Source organism: Vulpes vulpes, chromosome 3 (assembly GCF_048418805.1).
Source record: "Vulpes vulpes isolate BD-2025 chromosome 3, VulVul3, whole genome shotgun sequence".
Taxonomy (NCBI): Eukaryota; Metazoa; Chordata; class Mammalia; order Carnivora; family Canidae; genus Vulpes; species Vulpes vulpes.
Window position 1 is genome coordinate 118,625,435 of NC_132782.1, and position 23,650 is coordinate 118,649,084.

Sequence of the window (23,650 nt, forward strand, 5' to 3'; positions counted from 1 at the left end):
AATGAATCTGCACCCCTTTTACACCATATACAAAAATAAACAACATGAATTAAAGACCTAAATGTTTAAGACTCAAAAATGTAAAAATCCTAGAAGAAAACATAGGCAGTAAGTTTGACATTGGTTGTAACAACATTTTTACATTGTTACATTCTCTCACTAAGGCGAGAGAAACAAAATTAAACTATTGGGATTACATCGAAATAAATAGCTTCTGCACAGCAAAGGAAACCATCAACATACTGAATAGGAAGACTATATTAGCAAATGATATATCCAATGAGGGATTAATATCCAAAATATATAAAGAACTTACACAACCCAACACCAAAACCCCACAAGTAATCCAATTAAAAAAATGGGCTGAAGACCTGTCTAGGTAGTTTTGCAGAGAAGACCTACAGATGGCCAAGGAACACATGAAAGGATGCTCAACATCACTAATCATCAGGGAAATGCAAATCAAAACCATAATGACATATCACCTCACTCCAGTCAGAATGGCTAGTATCAAAAGACAAGAAACAAGTGTTGGTGATGATGTGGAAGAAAAAGGATCTCTTGTGCATTTTTGGGAATGTAAATTGGTGCTGCCACTGTGGAAAATACTATGGCGGTTTCTCAAAACATTAAAAATAGAAATACCATATGATCCAGTAATTCTACTACTTGTAAAAGGAGAACACTAATTTGAAAAGATATATGGACCCCTATGTATATTTCAGCATTATTTACAATAGCTAAGATATGGAAGCAAACTAAGTGTCCATTGACGGATGGATATAGAAGTTTGGTGTATACACAAATAAATATACAATGGAATATCACTCAGGTATAAAGGATGAAATCTTGCCATTTGCAACAGCATGGATGGATCTAGAGGATATTATGCTAAGTGAAATAAGTCAAAATGAGAAAGATGAATACTATATGATTTCACTCATGTGGAATCTAAAAACTAAACAAATAAACAAAAAGCAGAATTGGACTTAAAAATACAGAGAACAAACTGATGGTTGCCAGCGGGGGTGGGGATGGACAAAATGGGTGAAGGAAAGTGGGAGATACAGGCTTCCAGTTATGTAATGAATAAGTTACAGGATTAAAATGTAGAGCATAGGGAATATGATCAGTGAATGTTATTATAGTGTTGTATGGTGACAGATGGTAGGTACGCTTATGAACATAGCGTAGCAAAGAGAGAAGTTGAATCACTGTGTTGTACACGTGAAACAAATGTAACATAGTGTGTTAACTACACTCAAACATTTTTAAAAGGAGGAAGCATTTAATTCATTGGAATTGAGGTCACTGGGAGATTTGACTAAAAGAGAAGACTCAATGTATCTGACTGTGGATATTAACACAACTTGGGTTGGTACATCCTTTTTTTAAAAATTTTTTTTTTCTCTTGCCATTAAAAGACTGGTGTGGTGACAATGTGGCAATGTGGTGAGAGGTATTGGTGATTGATTAGCAGGGTTTTATATATTTATCTCTCTCTCTCTCTATATATATATATATATATTTTTAAATGGATATTATTTATTATTATTTTAGAACACAGAGGAAGAGAGGATGGTAAGCAAGTTTCCCATCCAGTGTGGAGCCTGACATGAGGCTCGATCTTACTACCTTGAGATCCATGTGCAGAACTGAAATCAAGAATTGGACATAGCAGAGTTTATTGGAAGGCTAAGAGTGGGAGGAAAAAACAAGGAGCATTTTCTGTGCTCAAGATGTATTTCTGCTTGGTTAAGTTTCTACTTGGTTAATATTTTTAGAAGGAAATATATTATATTGAAGTAGTGGTATTAAAGGGTATGCATATATATATATAAACATGGAAAATATGTATGATACATATTTAATATAGGTCAGATGTAAATCTGGTTTTTAGTTCAGATTTTGTATTAACTGTTTTTAGTGCAGATCCTGGGTACTCATATTTAATTTGGAAAAACTACAACTATTTTAATAAAATAACTTATGAAATAGTGGGCATAATTCAAACCTGGAGCATAAGTCATAAAGAAGTCTCTCAGGTAGTAAAATCAAAAGCAAGTATAGTTTACATACAATTTGGGGTGATACTAACTTGGGAGGAATGTGGGTGCAGATAAAATAATTTGGTTAGAAATGTGGATGGAAAATAGAATGTAATTTGGCACAAAAAACTATTTAATCTATAGGAGAATAATTTTGTTCCAAAGTTAGTCATTCCAAATTTGTTCAAAGTTATGTAAAATGTATGTAATTATGTGTAGAAGAAGCCTAGTGGAAGGTATTAAGAGATTAAGGGATGTTCTCTTTTGTTGGCAAGCAAAGAAAGAGGGGAAGGTAGGTTGTATGGTCTAGAGCTAAGTATTTTGCTGATCTGAATGGAAATTGAAACATTTTGTTGTTGTTGGTTATTTTTAGAAGAGTTTTCTCTAAAATGCATTTTTCTTCTTCTTCCTCCTTTTCTCCCCCCCCGCCCCCCATCTTCTTTCTGAAGTTGAAATTACTTGAGGAAATGTGTTACCTTTCATTTGTAGTTGCTTTCCTTGGGGCAAACCCCAAGTTTGTTTATGCCGGCAGGTACCTAAAGTCTGGTCCTACCACTGCTGTAGGGCCCATCATGCCTCCCCTCACTACTTCCAAGCTCATGGATGTAGCATGGCATGGCAGGGAAGAGTGCTGGCAGGGGGAGGATTTGGCTCTATGCTTGAACTTGGTTTCGTTACTGTGTCTCCATTCCTTGTGGATAGAGTAGATTAAAAGTGCCTTCCTCATAGTGTTGTTGTATGTATTTATTGTGATATTCCATAGAAAGTGCTTAGTGTCATATATGAGACATACATGTTTATCATTTGCTATTGTTTGTAGAGTCCTAAGCATTATTATAATGCATTGCATGTCCCCTCGGAGAAGTGAATCCTGAGTTCCATTTGGGATCTGGCCTGTCTTTCCAGCCATTGATCTCTTATGCTCTCTTCTCTGTACTGGCTGTGAAAGCCATGTGAACTACTGCATTTCCTCCAAAAACCTAGGCCTTTGCTTCTCACCAAAGCATTTATCTTGACCTTTTTTTCATTTTTGGACACTCATTTCAGGCACTATCTTGGAGAAGTGAATCTGATGACCCTCCCCGCCCCTTCATCAGATGGGAGTTCTTCCTTTGTGCTCCCACTAAACCCTGTACTTGTTTCTCTACTTAATACACTGAAATGTAAATGCTCTCTGCCCCTTTGTATCTCTTCTCTCATCCCTTGGAGGGCAGGACCTTGGCCCCCAGGTCCCATACTTGGGGCAGTATCTGCCAAGTAGGAGATAGAAAGGCCTAGTTGTGAAAGGTGTGGACTTTGGACTTTGGAGGCAAGGTTTGAAACCTTGTTGTATGGCTTACTGGCCATGTGACCTAGGGCCACTTATCTAAACTCTGCTCAGTTGGCTCATCTGTAAATGGGAATTATAATAGTCCCTACTCCATAGCCTCAAGGGGAGATTAAATGGGGAGGGAGAGATTTAGGCTTTACTTACCCCTCTGTTTTTTCCTTCCCTTTTGGATCTCCTGCTTACTCAAATTCTGCTCTGGCTGTACCACGGAGTGAGGTGGAAGGAGTAGAATCCTGGACATAGGGGGCTAAGCAGCAAAGGATAGAGAAGGGGAGGGCTCCTTAGGGACATGTGAAGACCTCTGGGGCTGCTTTCTCAGGTGGCTATTTTTAGGGGAAGGAAGTGCTTGAGGTGGAGTTACTTGCTGTCAGACCTCTTTTCATTTGTAAACAGCTCTTTTCCTTTTAGATCAGACCTGGAATACAAGTTTCATTCCCATCTGGATTAATGGATTTGTAGGCTCATTGCTAAAAGCAACACAGATTTGTGTCCCTAAACTTTTTCTTGATTCTTCATTAGAGACAACATTCAGAATTACCACAGCTCCCCTTCTTCTGTGGTATCAGGGTCACAGGATTCTAATTTCCTGTTTTATAGGGCATGGCTTTCTTGGCCTGTGTGCTGTTCCAAGGATGCTGTACCTTGGACAGTCCATTTCTCACCTAGATAAGGGTCCAGGGGACTCTGGTTTTCATCTCCGATTGACTGCTTGAGCAGCTGATACCATCATTGCTGCCACACTGCCTACTGCAACTACTTCCAGTCTCCTTGAATTATTATCACTGATGTTGTTGAACTGTTACTACTACTGCTTCCATCTTACTCTGATTGTTACTGTCACTGTTACTATTGCTTATTATTCCCACCAGTGTAAAAATCCTGACTTTGAGCTACTACATTCTTCTGTCTCTTAATGGTCTTGCAAAAAGAAATGCCTTTTTTTTTTGTTATACCTATAATGGGGACCCTGCAAGAAAATCTCTAGAATGTCGACTGGGCCATTTTTAGTATGCTTTGGCCTAGCTGTATTCTAGATAACAGTATGGTTGAGTTGCTTTTTTGTCATTAAAGGCAATGGTATGTATTACTTTGATTAGCAGGTTAATGGACTTAGTAAAATAGGTGTTTTAGGCTAATTATGACCTCTGCGCTTCCCAAGCATTCTGTTTTTTCAGTGCACAGACTAGAAACCCATAAGGAGAATTGAATGGCTGTTAACTTTTTCTGTGTCTGAGAGCTAATGCTGGGGTTGACAGATAACCAGATAACCTTTGTAACTAAAGTCTGAGTTCTTGCTAAGGGAGAGTGGTACAGTGCTCCTTCTTATGAGGGCAAGGGCTGTTGAAAGCAGCAGAGGGCTTGTCTGTATTATGGTGACAGCTGGCTAGGAATCCTGAAAATCTGTTAGCAGACTGCCATTGAATATACACCAGAGGCTGGCAACCCAGACTAGAGATGATGCTTAAGAACATAACTGCTTAATAATTTAAAATCTTTATTTTACTTATAATTATTAACATCTCCAAATTAAAATCTTTATTTTACTTATAATTATTAATATCTCCAAATTCTAAAGAAGTTCTTGGGTAATTTAATAAAGAATATCTATTGATACACTAATATATAAATAAGAGGATATGATGCCAATTTAATGTAAAATGAGTTCCTTAGCTACCAAGGAATGGTTGCTATTTTTTTAAACACATAAACTGCATCAATCATTCATTATTTATTAAAACCACTTGTCTGTTAATAAAAGCTATGTGGATGCATAGTTGAAATAAATGTAGTCTCTACTTTCAAATGTTTTTTCATGTGGCAGTAGTGGGAGAACAGATACATTATAGTCAAGATGGTTATTACTACAGGTGTGACCAGAGTGCTATAGAGTATACAGGATGCATGTGTTCTTACAGGCCTACATTTTGGAGCTTGATCACAGTTCATAAAGTTACTTAAAACCTATAAAAGTTTCAATCATTGAAGAAAATGAAAAAAAAAAAAAAAAGCCTGCAACTTTGAATGTTAAGTAACTATATGTTTGATTAAAACTTCTTTTTTAACCTTTAAAAATGTTTTGCAGCCTGGACAGCAATCAACATGGCTTTTAGTTTATTGAAAATAGAGGAGTTTTGGTTTAGTGAATTGAGAACAAAATTGGAGGCAAGAAAATAACTCCCCTCCCTTTCTGGACTTCTTCCCTGCATGTTCTGTAGGGTCTTCATTTATTTATAATAATAGGATCAATAAGAAAATTATTTGAAGATACTGTGCAGTCTCTTGAACTGATGCTAAGTGCAGCATCATTATTTTATAATTATTCAGAAGGCATCTACAGATAGGATTTCTTAATAGAGCAGTGGTGATGATGGCCCTTCTGTTGGAATCCACTGTCTCAGGGGGGAAAAGGACAAAGTCCCTGTACAAATAAAAATTATTATTTTTCCCTCTTCTTTGCAAAGGATGTAGAATTTAACTCTTAATTTTAAAAGGCAGTTGTAGTAGGAGAGAGAAGATATGGCTAAAAGGATAGAAAAAGAAACCCCAATAAGAGAGACACTTGACTTACTAGTATTTTCCTTCCATGCCTTCTAGTTCCCTTTGAAAAGGGATAGAGGAGGAGTCAGGATGACAGTTTGAAGTCCAAGTTGAGGCTCAGCTAATGTCTGCAAATAGGCTTCATCATGATCTCTTCTGTGCCTTTCAGCAACTGTCAGTCAGCTCATTAACAGCCACTCATAGTTCAAATTATGTCAAACTCTCAAATTCAGTCCCCCCTTCAAATGAGCATTCCATCAAGAGATGAGACCCTGAGTGGTGCCTGGGTGGCTCAGTTGGTTAAGCGTCTGCCTTCAGCTCAGGTCATGATCTCAGGGCCTGGGATTGGGCCCCCGCATCAGCTCCACACTCAGCAGGGAGTCTGCTTCTCCCTCTCCCGCTACTCCTTCCCCCATCATTCTCTCTCTCTCTAATAAATTGAAAAAAAAAAAGTGGGGTGCCGAGAACTTCTGTCTTCATCAGACAACTTGACTGTTGGTGGTCCTTGTGAAAATTGCAGTAAGTCAGCGACTTTATGTCGTTGTGAAGCTGTGTTAGAAATCACCAACCTTCCCACGAGATACCATTTCTCAGTTGGGATTGAAATAGCTTATTTCACAACAAGCTGTGGAGGTTTTTCCTGTTTTGTAGCGTCAGTTAACACAACTAGTCCATTTTTTGCTAACAATTTTAGAGAAGTAGATGCTTATTTTTTTCAAATAAAAAGGGAACGATCCTGCCTTGTATTCATATCACTGAGAAAGTCAAAATGGTTCTTAAGGCACGTAAAGAAGGCAGCCGCACACCTTGTAAAAGGAGTAGAGGGAAGAGAAGGATTGTCTCAGAGCTATATAGGGAACTTTTGCAGTCAGACCTTTAAATGTTCCCTTCTAGAACATCACTATTGCTAACACTGAAGAGGTCATGGGGGAGGCTGCACCTTGAAAAGCCTGGTCTGTTGTGATAGGTATCTGGTTAGGAGACGTTATGTAATCTGGAGAGCTCTGTGTAATTTTAGGTTGTCTTAGACCTTGATGGTGTTAACATTTCTTTGAATGTTATCTGCATCTATTGAGTGCTTTTCTGCCATTTTGATTCTTCAACTTGTGATAAATAAGCAAACTGCTCACGTGTTTCTGCAGGGGCAGAGAGAGGGTGAGTGTGGTGGTTGAAGACTGGTGGCTGTGCTGTTAGAATGTCACTTATCACTGGATACACTTGAGATGCTGCCTAGACTCTGTCATTACTGGATCTTTCCAGATGTGGAGACAAGAGTTAATGGTCTCCATCTGTGGTTCCTTTCATACGCCCTGTCCCCCATCTGCTATGCTACCATTTTCAGTGGGTGCTTCTACTGTTATGTGTAGTGCTCAAAACAGAGCTATGGACATAATTCCTAGTTCCCTTTCTCTCTCACTCCACCCACCCCACGTATATTCGGTCCATTACTGGGTATTTCCTTTCCATATTATTTCATAGTTATTTCAATTCTTCCTTCTACCATCCTGGTCCAATCACCATAATCTTTTTGTTAAATTAATATGATAGCACCCTAACTGTCCTGTCTGGCCCACCTCACCCATATCATCTCCCTAATAAAGAGAAAAGAAAATGTTTAATCTGCACACTGCTGCAAAAGGGAGCTAGTATAACACAGTAGTTGAGGATGTGGGCTCTGTGGCAAGAGTGTCTGGATTATTATTATTTCTTAAGATTTTATTTATTCATGAGAGAGACAGAGAGGCAGAGACACAGGCAGAGGGAGAAGCAGGCTCCATGTGGGGACCTCCATGCAGGATTCAATCCTAGGACCCCAGGATCATGACCTGAGCCAAAGGCAGACGCTCAACCACTGACCACCCAGGTGCCCCAAGAATGTCTGGATTTGAATCATGATTCTTTTACTTTCGAAAATGCTATTATATAACCTTGAGTAACTCCCTATATATTAAAAAAAAAATGAAAACTTTCCGGATTGAGTTATCATGAGGGTTAAAGGACATAAACAGGGCAGCCCCGGTGGCGCAGCGGTTTAGCGCCGCCTGCAGCCTGGGGTGTGATCCTGGAGACCCGGGATCCATTCCCATGTCAGGCTCCCTGCATGGAGCCTGCTTCTCTCTCTGCCTCTCTCTCTCTCTGTCTCTCATGAATAAATAAAAAAATATTAAAAAAAGGACAAACATTAGCGTAGAGTTGGGTACATAGTAAACACTCAATTATAATACTGATGAAATGCAAGCTGAGTGTTCTTTTTTTTTTTTTTTTAAGATTTATTTATTTATTTGTGAGAGACACAGACTGAAAGAGGCAGAGACACAGACATGGGAGAAGCAGGCTCTCTGCAGGGAGCCCAATGTGGGACTCGATCCCGGATCCTGGGATCACTCCCTGAGCTGGAGGCAGGCGCCCAACCGCTGAGCCACCTGGGCGTCCCAAGCTGAGTGTTCTATTCTCTTGTTTAAAACCCTCGAATCTCGAATCTCGCTGTGTCTTCCAGAGTAAAGCCCGCATCCCTTTGGCAAGCCCTATAGGCCCCGACTCCCTTGTCCAAGCTCACTCCCCCTGCCGCCTTCCAGGGCCAGGTCTTGCGCTCCTACACACGCTGTGCCGGTTACCTGGTGGCCCTTGAACCCCAGGTCTGGCAACTCCTTTCTCATCGCTGAATGTCAGCTGCTCTTCTGGTTTTGTGGCTGACTCTTACTCATCTCCTCTGTCCCTCATCCCACTCCTCCCTCTCTAACACTGTCTCTGATACCTCTGATGCAGGACTCTCAGAGAACCCTCAGCTGCTTTCCTTATGGCAGTTACCACGTAGTGGGCCATTGTGCCTTCGTCGGTCTGGTTGCTCTGACTAGGATGAGTCTTCTGAAGGCAGCTTGTGTCATACTTGCTGCTTCTGGCTTGTTCTTTTTAAGCTACCTAGTTCTCTTCAGTTTCATTCCATTAACATGTGTTTAATAAATTAAAAAAAGCAGTAGGGGATCCCTGGGTGGCGCAGTGGTTTGGCGCCTGCCTTTGGCCCAGGGCGCGATCCTGGAGACCCGGGATCGAATCCCATGTCGGGCTCCCGGTGCATGGAGCCTGCTTCTCCCTCTGCCTGTGTCTCTGCCTCTCTCTCTCTCTCTGTGACTATCATAAATAAATAAAAAAAAAATTAAAAAAAAAAAAGCAGTAGTACCCAATTGGAGGTACATTTTATGATGCCTAATGTATAATCTGCACATCAGTAATATTTGTTAAATGAGAAAATGGCATTTATATTTCTATGTCTTTAAATTTGGTCTTATGTAGATACATTTAATATTTAAAAAAAAATCCTGAAGTTATTTAAAATTCTGCTTCTTAAAATTTGAATCCTAAATTCTAAAAACCCCTAAAGTTATCTCATATAATTTGTATTCAGACTTAGCCTCTGGTTCATTGGAAATACAAGTGATGGAGGAACAAGTTTAATGATATCATGAAGAAATAGTAAGACAAATGCAAAATGTGTGACCTTCTATGAGACAACTTGTCTGGACTCTTCAGAAAGTCAATGTCTTAAAAATAAAAGGCAGCAGGATTTCTCAGCTAAAAGATACTGCAAAAATAAAGCAACCAAATGCAATGGGTAAAATTTCATTGGATCCTACACTGTCAGGGATATAAGAGACAGGGCAATTGAGGAATATGGAATAGATATTAGATAACTTAGAATTGTTCATTTTCTTCAGTGTGATAATGGTAGTGTATGTAGGAAAGTATCTTTATTCCTAGGAAATGTTTTTTGAGTTACTTAGGGATGGAGTGTCGTGATGTGTGTAACTTCCAAATACTTTGGCAAAATACATTTCATAAATAGTTGGCACCCAAAAGCACATATATAGGGCCCCTGGGTGGCCCAGTTGGTTAAGTGTCCAACTCTTGATTTTGGCTCAGGCCATGATCTCATGGGTCTTGAGATTGAGCCCTGAGTCGGGCTCTGTGCTCAGTGCAGGGGCTGCTTAAGACCTTCTCTCTGTCTTCTCTTGCCCTCCCCCACTCCCGCTGATCGCTCTCTAAAATAAATAAGTCTTTAAAAAAAAAATGCCTTGTTAATTTTCCCCATTCTCACTGGTGTGAGGTGGTATCTCATTGTGGTTTTGATTTGTATTTCCCTGATGGCAAGTGATGTAGAGCATTTTCTCGTGTGCATGTTGGCCATGTCCATGTCTTCCTCTGTGAGATTTCTCTTCATGTCTTTTGCCCATTTCATGATTGGATTGTTTGTTTCTTTGGTGTTGAGTTTAATAAGTTCTTTATAGATTTTGGAAACTAGCCCTTTATCTGATACGTCATTTGCAAATATCCTCTCCCATTCTGTAGGTTGTCTTTTAGTTTTGTTGACTGTATCCTTTGCTGTGCAAAAGCTTCTTATCTTGATGAAGTCCCAATAGTTCATTTTTGCTTTTGTTTCTTTTGCCTTTGTAGATGTATCTTCCAAGAAGTTACTGTGGCCAAGTTCAAAAAGGGTGTTGCCTGTGTTCTCCTCTAGGATTTTGATGGAATCTTGTCTCACATTTAGATCTCTCATCCATTTTGAGTTTATCTTTGTGTATGGTGAAAGAGAGTGGTCCAGTTTCATTCTTCTGCATGTGAATGTCCAGTTTTCCCAACACCATTTATTGAAGAGACTGTCTTTCTTCCAGTGGATAGTCTTTCCTCCTTTATTGAATATTAGTTGGCCATAAAGTTCAGGGTCCACTTCTGGGTTCTCTATTCTGTTCCATTGATCTATGTGTCTGTTTTTGTGCCAGTACCACACTGTCTTGATGACCACAGCTTTGTAGTACAACCTGAAATCTGGCATTGTGATGCCCCCAGCTATGGTTTTCTTTTTTAAAATTCCCCTGGCTATTCGCGGTCTTTTCTGATTCCACACAAATCTTAATAATTTGTTCTAATTCTCTGAAGAAAGTCCATGGTATTTTGATAGGGATTGCATTAAACGTGTAAATTGCCTTGGGTAACATTGACATTTTCACAATATTAATTCTGCCAATCCATGAGCATGGAATATTTTTCCATCTCTTTGTGTCTTCCTCAATTTCTTTCAGAAGTGTTCTATAGTTTTCAGGGTATAGATCCTTTACCTCTTTGGTTAGGTTTATTCCTAGGTATCTTATTGGGTGCAATTGTAAATGGGGTTGACTCCTTAATTTCTCTTTCTTCAGTCTCATTGTTAGTGTATAGAAATGCCACTGATTTCTGGGAATTGATTTTGTATCCTGCCACGCTACCAAATTGCTGTATGAGTTCTAGCAATCTTGGGGTGGAGGCTTTTGGGTTTTCTATATAGAGTATCATGTCATTGGCGAAGAGGGAGAGTTTGACTTCTTCTTTGCCAATTTGAATGCCTTTAATGTCTTTGTTGTCTGATTGCTGAGGCGAGGACTTCCAGTAGTATGTTGAATAGCAGTGGTAGGAAACAACAAATGTTGGAGAGGATGCAGAGAAAAGGGAACCCTCTTATACTGTTGGTGGGAATGTGAACTGGTGCAGCTACTCTGTGTGGAGGTTCCTCAAAGAGTTAAAAATAGACCTGCCCTGCGACCCAGCAACTGCACTGCTGGGGATTTACCCCAAAGATTCAGATGCAATGAAACGCCGGGACACCTGCACCCCGATGTTTCTAGCAGCAATGTCCACAATAGCCAAACTGTGGAAGGAGCCTCGGTGTCCATCAAAAGATGAATGGATAAAGAAGATGTGGTTTATGTATACAATGGAATATTCCTCAGCCATTAGAAACGACAAATACCCACCATTTGCTTCAACGTGGATGGAACTGGAGGGTATTATGCTGAGTGCAGTAAGTCAATCGGAGAAGGACAAACAGTGTATGTCCTCATTCATTTGGGGAATATAAATAATAGTGAGAGGGAATATAAAGGAAGGGAGAAGAAATGTGTGGGAAATATCAAGAAGGGAGACAGAACATAAAGACTCCTAACTCTGGGAAACGAACTAGGGGTGGTAGAAGGGGAGGAGGGCAGGGGGGTGGGGGTGAATGGGTGACGGGCACTGAGGGGGACACTTGACGGAATGAGCACTGGGTGTTATTCTGTATGTTGGTAAATTGAACACCAATAAAAATTAATTTATTAAAAAAATAAAATAAAAAAATGTGTGTGTGTGTGTGGCAGTATGTTACAGTTGTTGAGTAGATGGAATGTTTTTTGTATTCTTCAATTTTTCTTTTGGTTTGAAATTTTACAAAATAAACTGGAAAAAGAACAAGTTCAGCATGATGAAAACAAAGCCTTAAGTCTTGGGAGTGGTGGGCAGGTTATCAGTGGTCGCTCTGACCAGGGCTTCTGCAGTGGTATTCGGGCCCGCTTCCTCCTTCCCTCAACTTTGTTCCCGTGTGTGCACGGAGCTGAGCCCCCATGAACATCAAGTGAAGCGTGATCCTAGTGTTGTTAGTTAGCCAAACTTTGGATGACTGTGAAAATCTCCAGATAAGACTAAATAGACAAGCTTGGAGGCAGAAACTTGTGTTATTCATTTTTAGCATTTCCAGTGTCTGGAATATTGTAAGCATTCAAACTGTGACTGAAGAAATACCTAAAAGGAGGACCAAATTTGCGGATTGCCTGGAAAAGTGACAGCTTACCAGTGACCTTTTCCAAATCCAATAAATATATGTGGAATTTAGTAGAATTGAACTAGTTAAGGGGCAAATAAGATTAAAGTTGGTTCCAGAAGTAAGGGGAAGACTTGCTTTTAAATCTCTGTATATATGCAGTAATGACTACATTTCTTTTTTTTTTTTTTTAACTTTCAGAAATAGTACTTGTTTTTCTGAGTTACTAAAGCACTTGAGTGGAAAGTACTGTAGTTTTTCCTACACAGGGTGAAATCTGAATTTGGTGAGAAATCTTCAGAGGGTGGCATGTGCAATTATGCTTCTCCTTGGTGAACTATGAGTTGGGCACTTAATTATGTAAAAAAATACTGCAAGAGAGCAGTTGCATAATCCCCAAGACAGTAATTATTGTCTGTCTTGGCAGAATGCAAGGCTTTTAATCTGTAAATAAGCAATCCTATGTGAAAAGAGCTACATGTAGAGTGATTCTGTGTTGTAAAGGTCTCTTATGAATTTTTTAAAGTGCAAGTAGTAACTCCATGTGCTGATTGGCTTTTGCCTTTGTGCTTCAAAGGGTTTATGATGCTTCCCGTGTGGTTTTAACTCCTCCTGAAATATTTAAGCCTCTGAGAAGGATTCCTGTAAAGAGTCAGACTGCATCTGAGTTAAGCCTGTGAAAAAAATGGATGTTTCAAATACCGAGGAAGTGAAATGTGCTCTCTATAAATTAAACAACAACAACAATATGAAAAAACAACAACTACAAAATAAAACATTGACAGTGCTTAAAAAAAGGATGCTCCAATTAGCTGATGGGCTTCTCCTTCATTGGAGGATAACAGTCTTATGTGTGCCATTGCAGCTCCTATTTTCAAAAAGAAGTCATTCACTTTCAGGGTATGCGTGTATCTTGCTTAGGTGGATCTGAGTCTTTTGGATACTGAAAGTAAAATTTTGTTTTTAAGAATTGTCAATAGATCTGCCTTCCCTCTTGTTCCTCCTGTTTTTGTTGATGAACTGAGCATGCTCCTGTCCAAGTTAGACTTTTCCACTTGAGCTGAGAGCCTCCACCCCCACCTCTTTGTTTACTCAAGGACCTCATTCGGCTGACTCACCTTCTCTCTTGGATGACCAACTTTCTCCTCTCTACTGAGTGATTCCCATCAAAATAAAAACATGTAGCAGCTTCCGTTGTTTTAAAAAAGCCCTTCCTTGACTTCTCTTTCTCTCCAACTACCTCCTCAATCCTCTGTTCCTTTTGCAGCAAACTCCTTGAGAGTTGGTATCCTGTGTTCTCTCTTCACTTCCTCTCTTCCATTGGTCTGTTGAACCTGCTCCAAGCACCTCACTCCACCTGCTTTTATCAGGGTGTACCCATGACCTTCACACTGCCGGCTTCCACAGACTGTGCTTGGTCAGCTCTTACCTATCAGTAGCAGCTAACAGAGTTTATTGTTCCTTCTTTCTAGAAACACTTTCTTTTCTTGACTTCAGGGAAAGCCTGTTCTCCTGGTTGTTCCCCTTCCTCACCAGTCACTTGTGCTCAGCCTCGTGATAGGCTCTTTTCCTGATCTCCTAAGATTACTCAGTCCCAGGCTATTTCCTCTTCTTTGTTTCCTCCCAAAGTTCTCTCAGGCCATATCATGGATAAAAATATTCTGTATACTCTAAAGACTCCCAAATTTATGTCTGGAGTACACCCCTGTACCCTGGACTCCAGACTCGTGTATCTAGTTGCCTGGTGCCCCACATCCATTTGGATGACTAATGAGTATCTCAAATTTAACATTGTCCAGATGTAACACCTGGTCTTCCCACGATTGCCTTGTATCCTCCTATTTGCTTTTTCTGTCTCCATCTTTGCTCCAGCCCCTTTCAATCCTAAAAGATCCCTATAACATATCAGATCATATCCCTCCCCTGCCCCCAAGGCCTCCAATGACTTTGTCTTGGTCAGAATAAAAGTAAGGCCAACAAAGTCCTTTGTCATCTGACCCCATTACCTACCTACCTCTCCTCTTCTCTTCTCTTCTCTTCTCTTCTCTTCTCTTCTCTTCTCTTCTCTTCTCTTCTCTTCTCTTCTCTTCTCTTCTTCTCTTCATGACACAGAGAGAGAGGCAGAGACACAGGCAGAGGGAGAAGCAGGCTCCATGCAGGGAGCCTGATGTGGGACTTGATCCCAAGACTCCGGGATCACACCCTGGGCCAAAGGCAGATGCTCAACCGCTGAGCCACCCAGGTGTCCTGACCCCATTACCTTTCTAGCTCATCTCCTCCCTTTCTCTCTGTCACTCACTCATGCACTCACTCACTCTACTGCAGCCTCATTTGCCCCTTCATTACACAGACCTCAGATACTTCTGCCTCAGGGCTGTGCCATGGGATGCTACTCTAAGTTGTAATGCTGTGTCCTGTACTTCTGCATGGCTTGGTCCAACACTACCTTCAAATCTCTGTTTATCTGCTCTCTTCCCACTGACACTTTTTCTAACCATCCATTTAAGTGCCCTCCCACCAGTGCTTCTGATCCCTTCTCCTGGTTTTGTTTTTTTCCATTGCATTTACTTCCACATGAAAATAAAATACTTACTGGTTTTTTTTTTTTTATTGCTCAGTTTTTTTCTTATCTGTCTTCCCTTCTTAGAATATAAGTTTCACGAGAGCAAAAATTTTGTGTACCTTCTTCATAGATGTGTTACCTGTGCCTAAGTGGGTACTCAGTAAATACTGCTGAATGGTGGATTGAAAAGCACCTCAAAAGTTGTCATTTTTTATAGCATTCTGGGTGGACAGAGGATATAGAGCATTCAGAATGATTCACTATAGACTAATCGCTATTTTTTATTTTTCAGTTTCTCTGTTTGAAGAACATAAGGACATTCCTTACAGCCTGTTGCGAGACCTTTGGAATGAGAAAGAGTGAACTCTTCGAAGCATTTGACCTATTTGATGTTCGTGACTTTGGAAAGGTAATTACATTTCATTTGCTATGTATTTTCTTTTAGTGAGGAACATTTTATCAAATACTATTTGAAGTAGAACATGTGATTTAAGTGGTCTGGGTATCTGCATTATGTAGTTGAATTTCACATGTAGGTGACTTAGTGAAAAAGGAAGTAACAACATTGTCATCCATATGGGATTAGAATGACTATTTTTTTTTTAATTTTTATTTATTTATGATAGTCACAGAGAGAGAGAGAGAGAGACAGAGACACAGGCAGAGGGAGAAGCAGGCTCCATGCACCGGGAGCCTGACGTGGGATTCGATCCCGGATCTCCAGGATCGCGCCCTGGGCCAAAGACAGGCGCCAAACCGCTGCGCCACCCAGGGATCCCTAGAATGACTATTAGTATCATTTTTAAAGATTTATTTATTTGAGAGAGAGGGCACGCAAGCATGAGTGAGTGAGGGAAAGGGCAGAGGGAGAGAATCTTCAAGCAAACTCCCTGCTCTCCAATGTAGGGCTTGATCTCACTGCCCATGAGATCATGACCTGAGCTGAAATCAAGAGTTGGATGCTTAACTGACTGAGCCACACCGCATTGCCCCAGATCTAGAATTATTTTTTATATAAAGCAGTATAAGGAGGGTCTTTTTTTTTTTTTCCAGAAGTAACTTTTCCTGTAGGCTACCTCAGAGATTAGGATTACTGTTTTCCATTCTATAGATAGTAGGACAAGTATTTCTTCCCTTTTAGTCTTTTATATATCTGTAAGGTACCTAATTTTTGGAAGTTGAGAATGTTCTACTTACTGCCCTTCTCTCTACTTTGACACTTGGGTAGGTGATGGGGAAGACATGAATCCGAGATGTTTGAGGTTGTTGAGAAATTCCTATTGATTGGATTTCAGTAGATACATGTTAGGTTGTTGGACATCAGTGATACTTGCCACATGTAAATTATTCTAATATTTGCTGTTATTACTTGTATGTACACCAAACACTTGTGTGAAATAGGTGAAAGAAATTACTCTTCTGAGAGTTGTGGTCATTTATTTTGAAGTGATTGGGTATAAACAAGCTTTTTGCATGTAAGAAGTTGTAAAAGAGGTAATTATGGTGACCTGATTTTGGCCCCTGCTGACATAATTGCATTATGAAAATAAGCACATAAGAATTAGGGAAAAAAACTAAATGATACTGAGAAGTTTGCCCTTACTCTTGTAATTCAGGTGCTAGTATATCATCAAAAGGCTGTTTGAGAGTGGTATTTCATTTGATTTCTAAGATGTACTATTTTGGTTGTAAAGTGAAAATCAAGTGAATGGATTGGTTTGCTTGACAATGGGGATAAATTGCACAAACTTGAAACAGACATATAAGAAATTTGATGCTGAAATTTGATGCAAGTATGGGTAAGCCACCCTGCCCAGGAAGAGAGAAGCCTTGGCTTCTTGACCCAAAGTCACTTTGTCATCTGCTGGAAGTCACCAGTCTTCTCATTCATCAGACTGTCAGTTTGGAAGCCTGTACAAAAGGAAGTAGGTATAAGGCCGTGGTTTCTAAGATTCCCTTTACCTCCAGCAAGCTGTGGTTTAACTGTTTTGAGGTCCAAGAAGGTGATAGGGGAGAACATGGTTAACAAACAAAAACAACTGAAAACCAAGCCTCCTGGTGGGCAAGTAGTACATATCTCTATGGCCATGAAGTGAGGCTGTGACGATGAAGAGGAATCAACCAGAATTCCAGGTAAGGTGGATAGTCCTCTAAGTTACTAGCCCTAAAAAAAATCTTAACAGCTTAAAAAGATGTTTCATTTATTCTTTGACTCCTTTGCCTATTTTTAAAAAGTCTTTTTTTCCCCACTCTCTTTTGGGGAAATGAAAAATGAAAATGAATTAAGGAAATGAAAAATGAAAAAAATTGTAGACTTTTTAAGAGCTTTTCAATAAGCTCTTAATTTTCCATTCAGATTTACAAGAAATGGTGTTGATAAAGACTGGGAAGTTATCTAATTCTTTTGGAAACACATGGCCTTGTTCTGGTGTAATACCACTGCACACTTATACAACGGAAGCTTTGTAGGAGTTTAGATAATAGAGTTGAATGTGAAGAAGTAAACTGTATGCTTCTCAAGGGTAAATGTGTTTTTGTCTACTTAAAATACTTTGGCGGTGATAAGTCTGAAACAGAGTTAAACTTGGGGATGTCATTGAGAACTTGATCCTATACTCAGCACTTTAAAATCACGTACATTTTTTTGTTACTTCCCCGATTGGTGCAGTATCTTTCCCAAAACTCTATCTGACCTGACTAAACCACTGAAAGTTAAAGAATTTAGGATGCTGTTGTGTAACTTACCAGTATTACTATGATTAAACATTATTACTCTAAACAAACCATCAGTCCCACCACTCACTGAAACCTTTTGTGATAATTGGTATGTTTTTAGTGTCTCACTCTATCTGTATCTCTATGTCTATGTCTATCTGTCTATGTATCTATGTGTGTATGTATGCATGTATCTATCTATATCATTAATCCTCACAATGGCCCTCTGAGATGTTAATACTATTCAAACCACACATCTGGTAGAGATTGGAGCAATTGTTTGAATCAGGATCTGGCTGATTTTCGCTGCTACCATGGTGCAAATGTTCACATAGCGGGTTCCAGTGCTTTGCACATACTGACTCAGTCTTCATGTCAGGCCCACCATGTTAGGTATCATTATCATCCCTATTTACAGATCCTGGATTGTAAGTGACAGAACTTGGATAACTCATGCGGTTTTGAATTTTTACATTAAAAAAATGTGAGTAGTGTGTTGATGTAGAGACCAAATCTTTCCTGGTATTGTGACTATAAATTTTAATGAGATTTACACACGTTATTTTATTTCTCTTCATTCCTTGGGATTTAATTAAATTTTCAATTAGCATAAAAACAATATCTATAACTATATGCTCCTTCATTTGCCTTAATTCATGCAAATAGTGAATCTAGGATTCATATATATTTAGCACCTTTTTGCCTAGGAATATATTAATTTAATTTAATAACCATGTCTAATGTTTTTATAGCATTTTGAAGTTTTGAGAGTGCTTCATATCACTGACCTTGTTTGATTTTCATGATAGTTTTGTGAAGGAAACAAGCAAGTCTTCCCCTTTCTCAGATGAGGAAATTAAGAGATGGGGAGGTTTAGCAGTGATCTTAGGGCATCCTTGGTTGGAGACAGAGCAGGATCTGGATCTGACCTCTGACTTCCCAGCCTTTTGTTTTTCTTGTCTGCTGTCTACATTTGGGTCTTGCTACTGTGTGAGTGCTCAGGGAGAAGGATGAACTCATGGAGAAAACCAAAGGAATATGTGAAATTAATAAAGCATGAGTGATCTGTGACTTGACATCTAATTGTTTTTTTTTTTTTTGAGAAAGAGAGGAAAGTATAATAATGGTTGAAATTAAAAAGTCTACCTGAACAAATGTTTCACAGATTCTCATCTGTGTTCATAGTCAGTTTTGAGCTACCCTTCCCCCCACTTCCCCATTGTGGTGTCAGCTGCTCCCTGATCTTTGTCTATGTTCTCCTTTGGTTCTGGGTTCTGGAAATCTACCCTGAATCATAGGCTTTGATATGGATATGTTTTCTTTTGGAAATTGGGGAAAACCAAAGGAATTTATGAAATTAAAAAGTATAAATGATCTGTGACTCGACATCTAAGTATTCTTTAGAAAGAGAGGATTTAGCATACCACATGTGTTAACACAAATGAATGAAAGTTTTAATTTTTGAGATCGTGAAGAGCACATACATTGTTGTGGGCACTCTAGAGGGGCTTATGATAATTTTGCCTTTCAGCATTACTTTTAATTCCTAGTATTGAGCTTTTTACCTAGTGTTAAGAGAATAGTCACTTCAATTCAGACTGGTGTGTCAAAAAAAAAGGTAGAATAGTTCTGAACATTTTCTGTAATTTGACTTTGTTTTTCAAATCCTATAGGGATGGAGAATGGGTTTTTAGTAAGTTTACTTTCTTTTAAAAAAGATCCATCTCGGGGTGGCTCAGTTGGTTAGGTTTCTGACACTTGATTGCTGCTCAAGGCGTGATCTCAGAGTCATATTGGGCTCTGTGCTGGGTGTGGAGCATGCTTAAGATTCTCTCTCTCTCCCCCTCCCCCTCTGCCCCTTCCTGCCCCCAAATCAATCTTTTTCTGATTATATAATGACAAAAAAAAAGCCAAGTTGTCTTAATTGACTTCTTTGCTTAAGAAGTGTAATAAACAACTTCTTCCCCTAGAAAAATAGCAATTATTAATTATAATACTATTTACATTGCAACAGGATTGTAAATTTCCTCACTTCCATGCTGCATATCAGTGCTTTTGTATTCCTCTGTTCAGATTGTCATGTTCTGACTAACGATTTTGCTGTTTAGAAATGTTTCCTACTGAGCTGTCTGTTGGCACATTTACAATGCGGAAGCACATGGGATTTTTCTTTAATGAGGCCATTTCTAGTGAGTAATAGAAATCCCGTTGCTGCTGTTGTCCAGATGAGTGATGAAGTCAGCTCCTTCCTTTGGTTGCTCTGGGTGGTGTAAGGGCCTGCTTCTCGCTACCAACAGACTCCACATCTGTTGTTTGAAGCATTGTTAAGCACCTTTCAAGTGTAAGGTGATATGTTATCTTGAATCAAAGAGAATCTCCCCTAACTAAGGGTAGTTCAAGCTGATTTTAGTGGTAATAGAGTAGCAGTGAGCTAAGGTTCAGGACAGGCACTGTCAAAAGGTAGAGCATTGGCTTAGAGGTGGGTCAGGGATATAGTAAAAATAATTATTGAGAGAGAAGAATTTGGTGTTTGGGTTAAGAATACGGTTTCTGAGTTGGATCTTGGTTTGAATTCTGGTTCTACTCCTTACAAGTAGTGATCTTGGGCAAGTTTCTTAATCTTGTTGAGCTTCAGTTCCTCATATATAAATTGATGATAGAGAAATAATGTATGTAAAGTGTTTAACAGAGTATCTAGATTTAAAATGTGTATTTGATAAATACTAGTTTCTACTCTTATTACTACTATTATTACAACTATCATTACTAGTGTTAATCGATTTCCAATTCAGCCATAAACATAGGGGTTGAATTTTGAATTGAGTGGAAGAAGTAATGATTTTGCAAGGGTGAGATGAGGAAATAAATTTGGTTCTTTCTGATGTGGCATAGGGTTAATCTATTTTATTCCGAATAGCTGATATCCTTTGTGGGCTTAGATCTTTTTTGAGAAAGCTCCCTTTTCCAGTCATGTATTTTATATGGTTTAATCATTTAGAATACCTCAGCTCCTTGGCCACAGGGAAGGGTTTAGGGATGGGGAAAGTCACTCAGTTGGGACCAAGATGATGTATTGAGACATTTTCAGGGGTAGTTGTCTTGTGATCTCCTGCTATGAGGCCTGGAAGAGCCACAGCCATCTGGGTACCACATGGAGTTTCAGAACAGACCCAGAATAGAGGAAACAGCTGAGGAGGATCCTAGTAGCATCATGTGAGACTGGAATAAAGCGGTGCCCAAAGCCAAATTCATAGATCTTTGGACTTTTCCATGACATGAGCCAATATATTCTTTTTTCTTCTTCAACTAGTTTTCCTTAGATTTCTCTAACTTTTGGTTAAGAGAACTAAGTGATTCATTTGCTTTTGTCAGTCAGGTAATTTCAGTTGTATAGACAGCTATTCTTCTGTTACCAAAGTTCCACACAACTTGGAGACCATTTGGTAGCCTCTTTTTTATCATCTGTAGAAAAGGAGGTATGAAGACTTGAGTCCTGGAACATCTCTGTTTTGCAGCATGTACATAATTAAGTAGAAGTATAGTCCCAGCTTTGTGGTAAATGCTTTCTATTTTTTACCATTGATCCAAGCAGTATGATAGACCTTCAGATTTGAGAGACTCTAAGTCATCAGACATCCCTCTCCAGTTTGTCTGTGCTTTACAGGATCAAGCAAATGGGCATGCATGCCTCTGCAGACTGGGAGCTCACTTCCTCCTGAGGATCCCATTTGTATCTCTGTATTTGAGCCATTCAGAAAGATTTGAAGATGACCTTAAAACCACAGGGTAAATAAAAAAGGACTGAAAGAGGCCTCCAACACATTCACCTGGAGATGAACAAGGCTTGGAAATGTTCATTTGATTTGGACAAAATGGTCCCAAGAAGTCAGAAAATACTGCAGGATTCTGTGTGACCTCCGTGTTCTCACTCCACTCCTCTAAGCCTCAGGCTCCTAATTTATATATGGGATGATAATTTCTGTCATACAGAATTATTGTGAAAACAGGGTTAATTTATATAAAATGCCTGGCATACTGCTCAGTAAATGATTGAATAGACCAGTAGATCCAGTATGGAGCTAATAGTTTGGGTAGGTACAGATTGATCAGGGTTCTGAATGTGTGGGTATGTGTAAGGTCAAAAAGAGAATTCTAGTGATATTTTTTTTTTAAAGCTTATTTGGTTTGATACTTTCTGGCTCAAAGTATTAATAAAATTATAATACATATGTATGCATATATGCACACATATGGTTATAACATATTTTCCTAGTTTTTTGTGGTAAGAATATGTTTAACTTTTTTTTTTTTTTTTGGTGCATAGAGATTAGTTGAGGGATCCACGGTGAAATATTTCCTGAAGGTACTTGATGCCTTAACACTCAATAAATGTTGTGTCCCCCCACCCCCAATTTATTAGTAGCTACATCAGATTCAGGATAGGAGATGGTTTGGTTCTTCACCTTAAAATAAATTGTCTTTTAAAAATGAATTTGAACTTGCTGAGAAAACGAAGGGATATACAGTTAACTTAATGTAGAAAAAGGCTTGAAAATTGTCTCTTAATGGAAGTTTACAACTGTCTATACCATCTCCATTAAGAGGCATTAGTCCCCCCCCCCCCCCCCCCCCCCCCGCATTTATTAGCAGAAACCTGCTACTATCAAGCTGCCTTGACATTGTGAGCTCAAATTTCTGGCACATCTGTAATGCCTTATAATACATCTTATGAGAGTATTTGCTTGGATGTGTCCTATAGTTTGTGTGTTTTCACTTTTTCACCCTTCCCAGCCTAACTTGTACACCTCAGGGTGCATGTATAAAGAGACAAGGACCTCTTCTTGCCCAGCCTGTGCTATCAGCTCAGGCTTGCCTCTTAGCATTCACATCTGGATGCTGGTTAATTTCCACATTCTCATTCCTACTTCTAGTTCTTGTGGGTACTGGGGAGCTTGCCCTTTGAAGCACTACATATATCCTGACAAAACAATACTTGAGAACCTGGGATTGGTTCTCTACTACCTGTGCATCTCCTTGGAACTTTATCTGGCTTTCCTGGTCACGGGACAACCTTCCTGCCCCAAAACCTGTGAGCTTCACTAAGGTGCAGGTGGCTTCAGAGACATCACGTTGGTATGGTTTGAAAGGTTCATATTGGCTAGTGCATGTGCATTGATCAGCAACTAGAAATTTTTCTCATATCTATGCAACTAGGATGAATTGTCTTGGCTCATAAACATACTCTCTTTCTTTACAATTATTTTTTTTTAACTCCTGCTCTTGAGAAGTTTGACATTTCTCAGAGTGTTTCTCATCCCAAATTATTCAAGAGTCTTTGGGGCTTTTGCTTTTGCAATCACAGGGCCCTAAGTCTGTCTTGCTTCAAAACACCACAAGGAGCTCAGCTTCCAGTAATGGTCTACTAGCATGGTTCTATTAAAGACTGGTCCCCTCAAGGTTTCTTCAATAGCTCTTATTCTCTGATGCTGGCATGCTTCTGTAGTTCCAGTGTTGCTCAGCCCCACACTACGCAAACCAGCTTCCTTCTACTCCCACAGATTTTAGTTTCTGCATTGAACCTGGTCAGGCCACGTTTCCTGGGCTTAGCAGTGAATTCTGTTCAGGAGCTCATGGTATCCTTGCCAGCCAGCAAGCTTGAGTCAGAGCCTCCTTATACAGCTACTACAGAGGTACCAACTTAAACTCATAGAGCAGCATTTGGGATCTCTGGGGTCTCTCCTTCCAGAAGGCCCTGGACTCCTGCAACACCAGCCAACTTCCAACTTAGAACAGGCTAGCCTACCAGAGCTTCTGTGAGGAGTGAACCTCTCTCAGCCCACAAAGGCTTTCTT

The 23,650-nt window shown here is 39.6% G+C and overlaps 1 protein-coding gene across 6 annotated transcripts in view; it reads left to right on the forward strand.

Moving 5' to 3' along the window:
• Positions 1-23,650, forward strand: part of VAV3 (vav guanine nucleotide exchange factor 3) — a 439,091-nt gene that overhangs the window by 151,318 nt on the left and 264,123 nt on the right. For all 6 annotated transcript variants that reach the window (XM_072754465.1, XM_072754466.1, XM_025996323.2 and 3 more), the window contains one exon: positions 15,376-15,492. In XM_072754465.1, coding sequence (XP_072610566.1) covers positions 15,433-15,492 — 60 coding nt within the window. In that variant the 5' untranslated portion in view covers positions 15,376-15,432. The remainder of the gene's footprint in view (positions 1-15,375; positions 15,493-23,650) is intronic.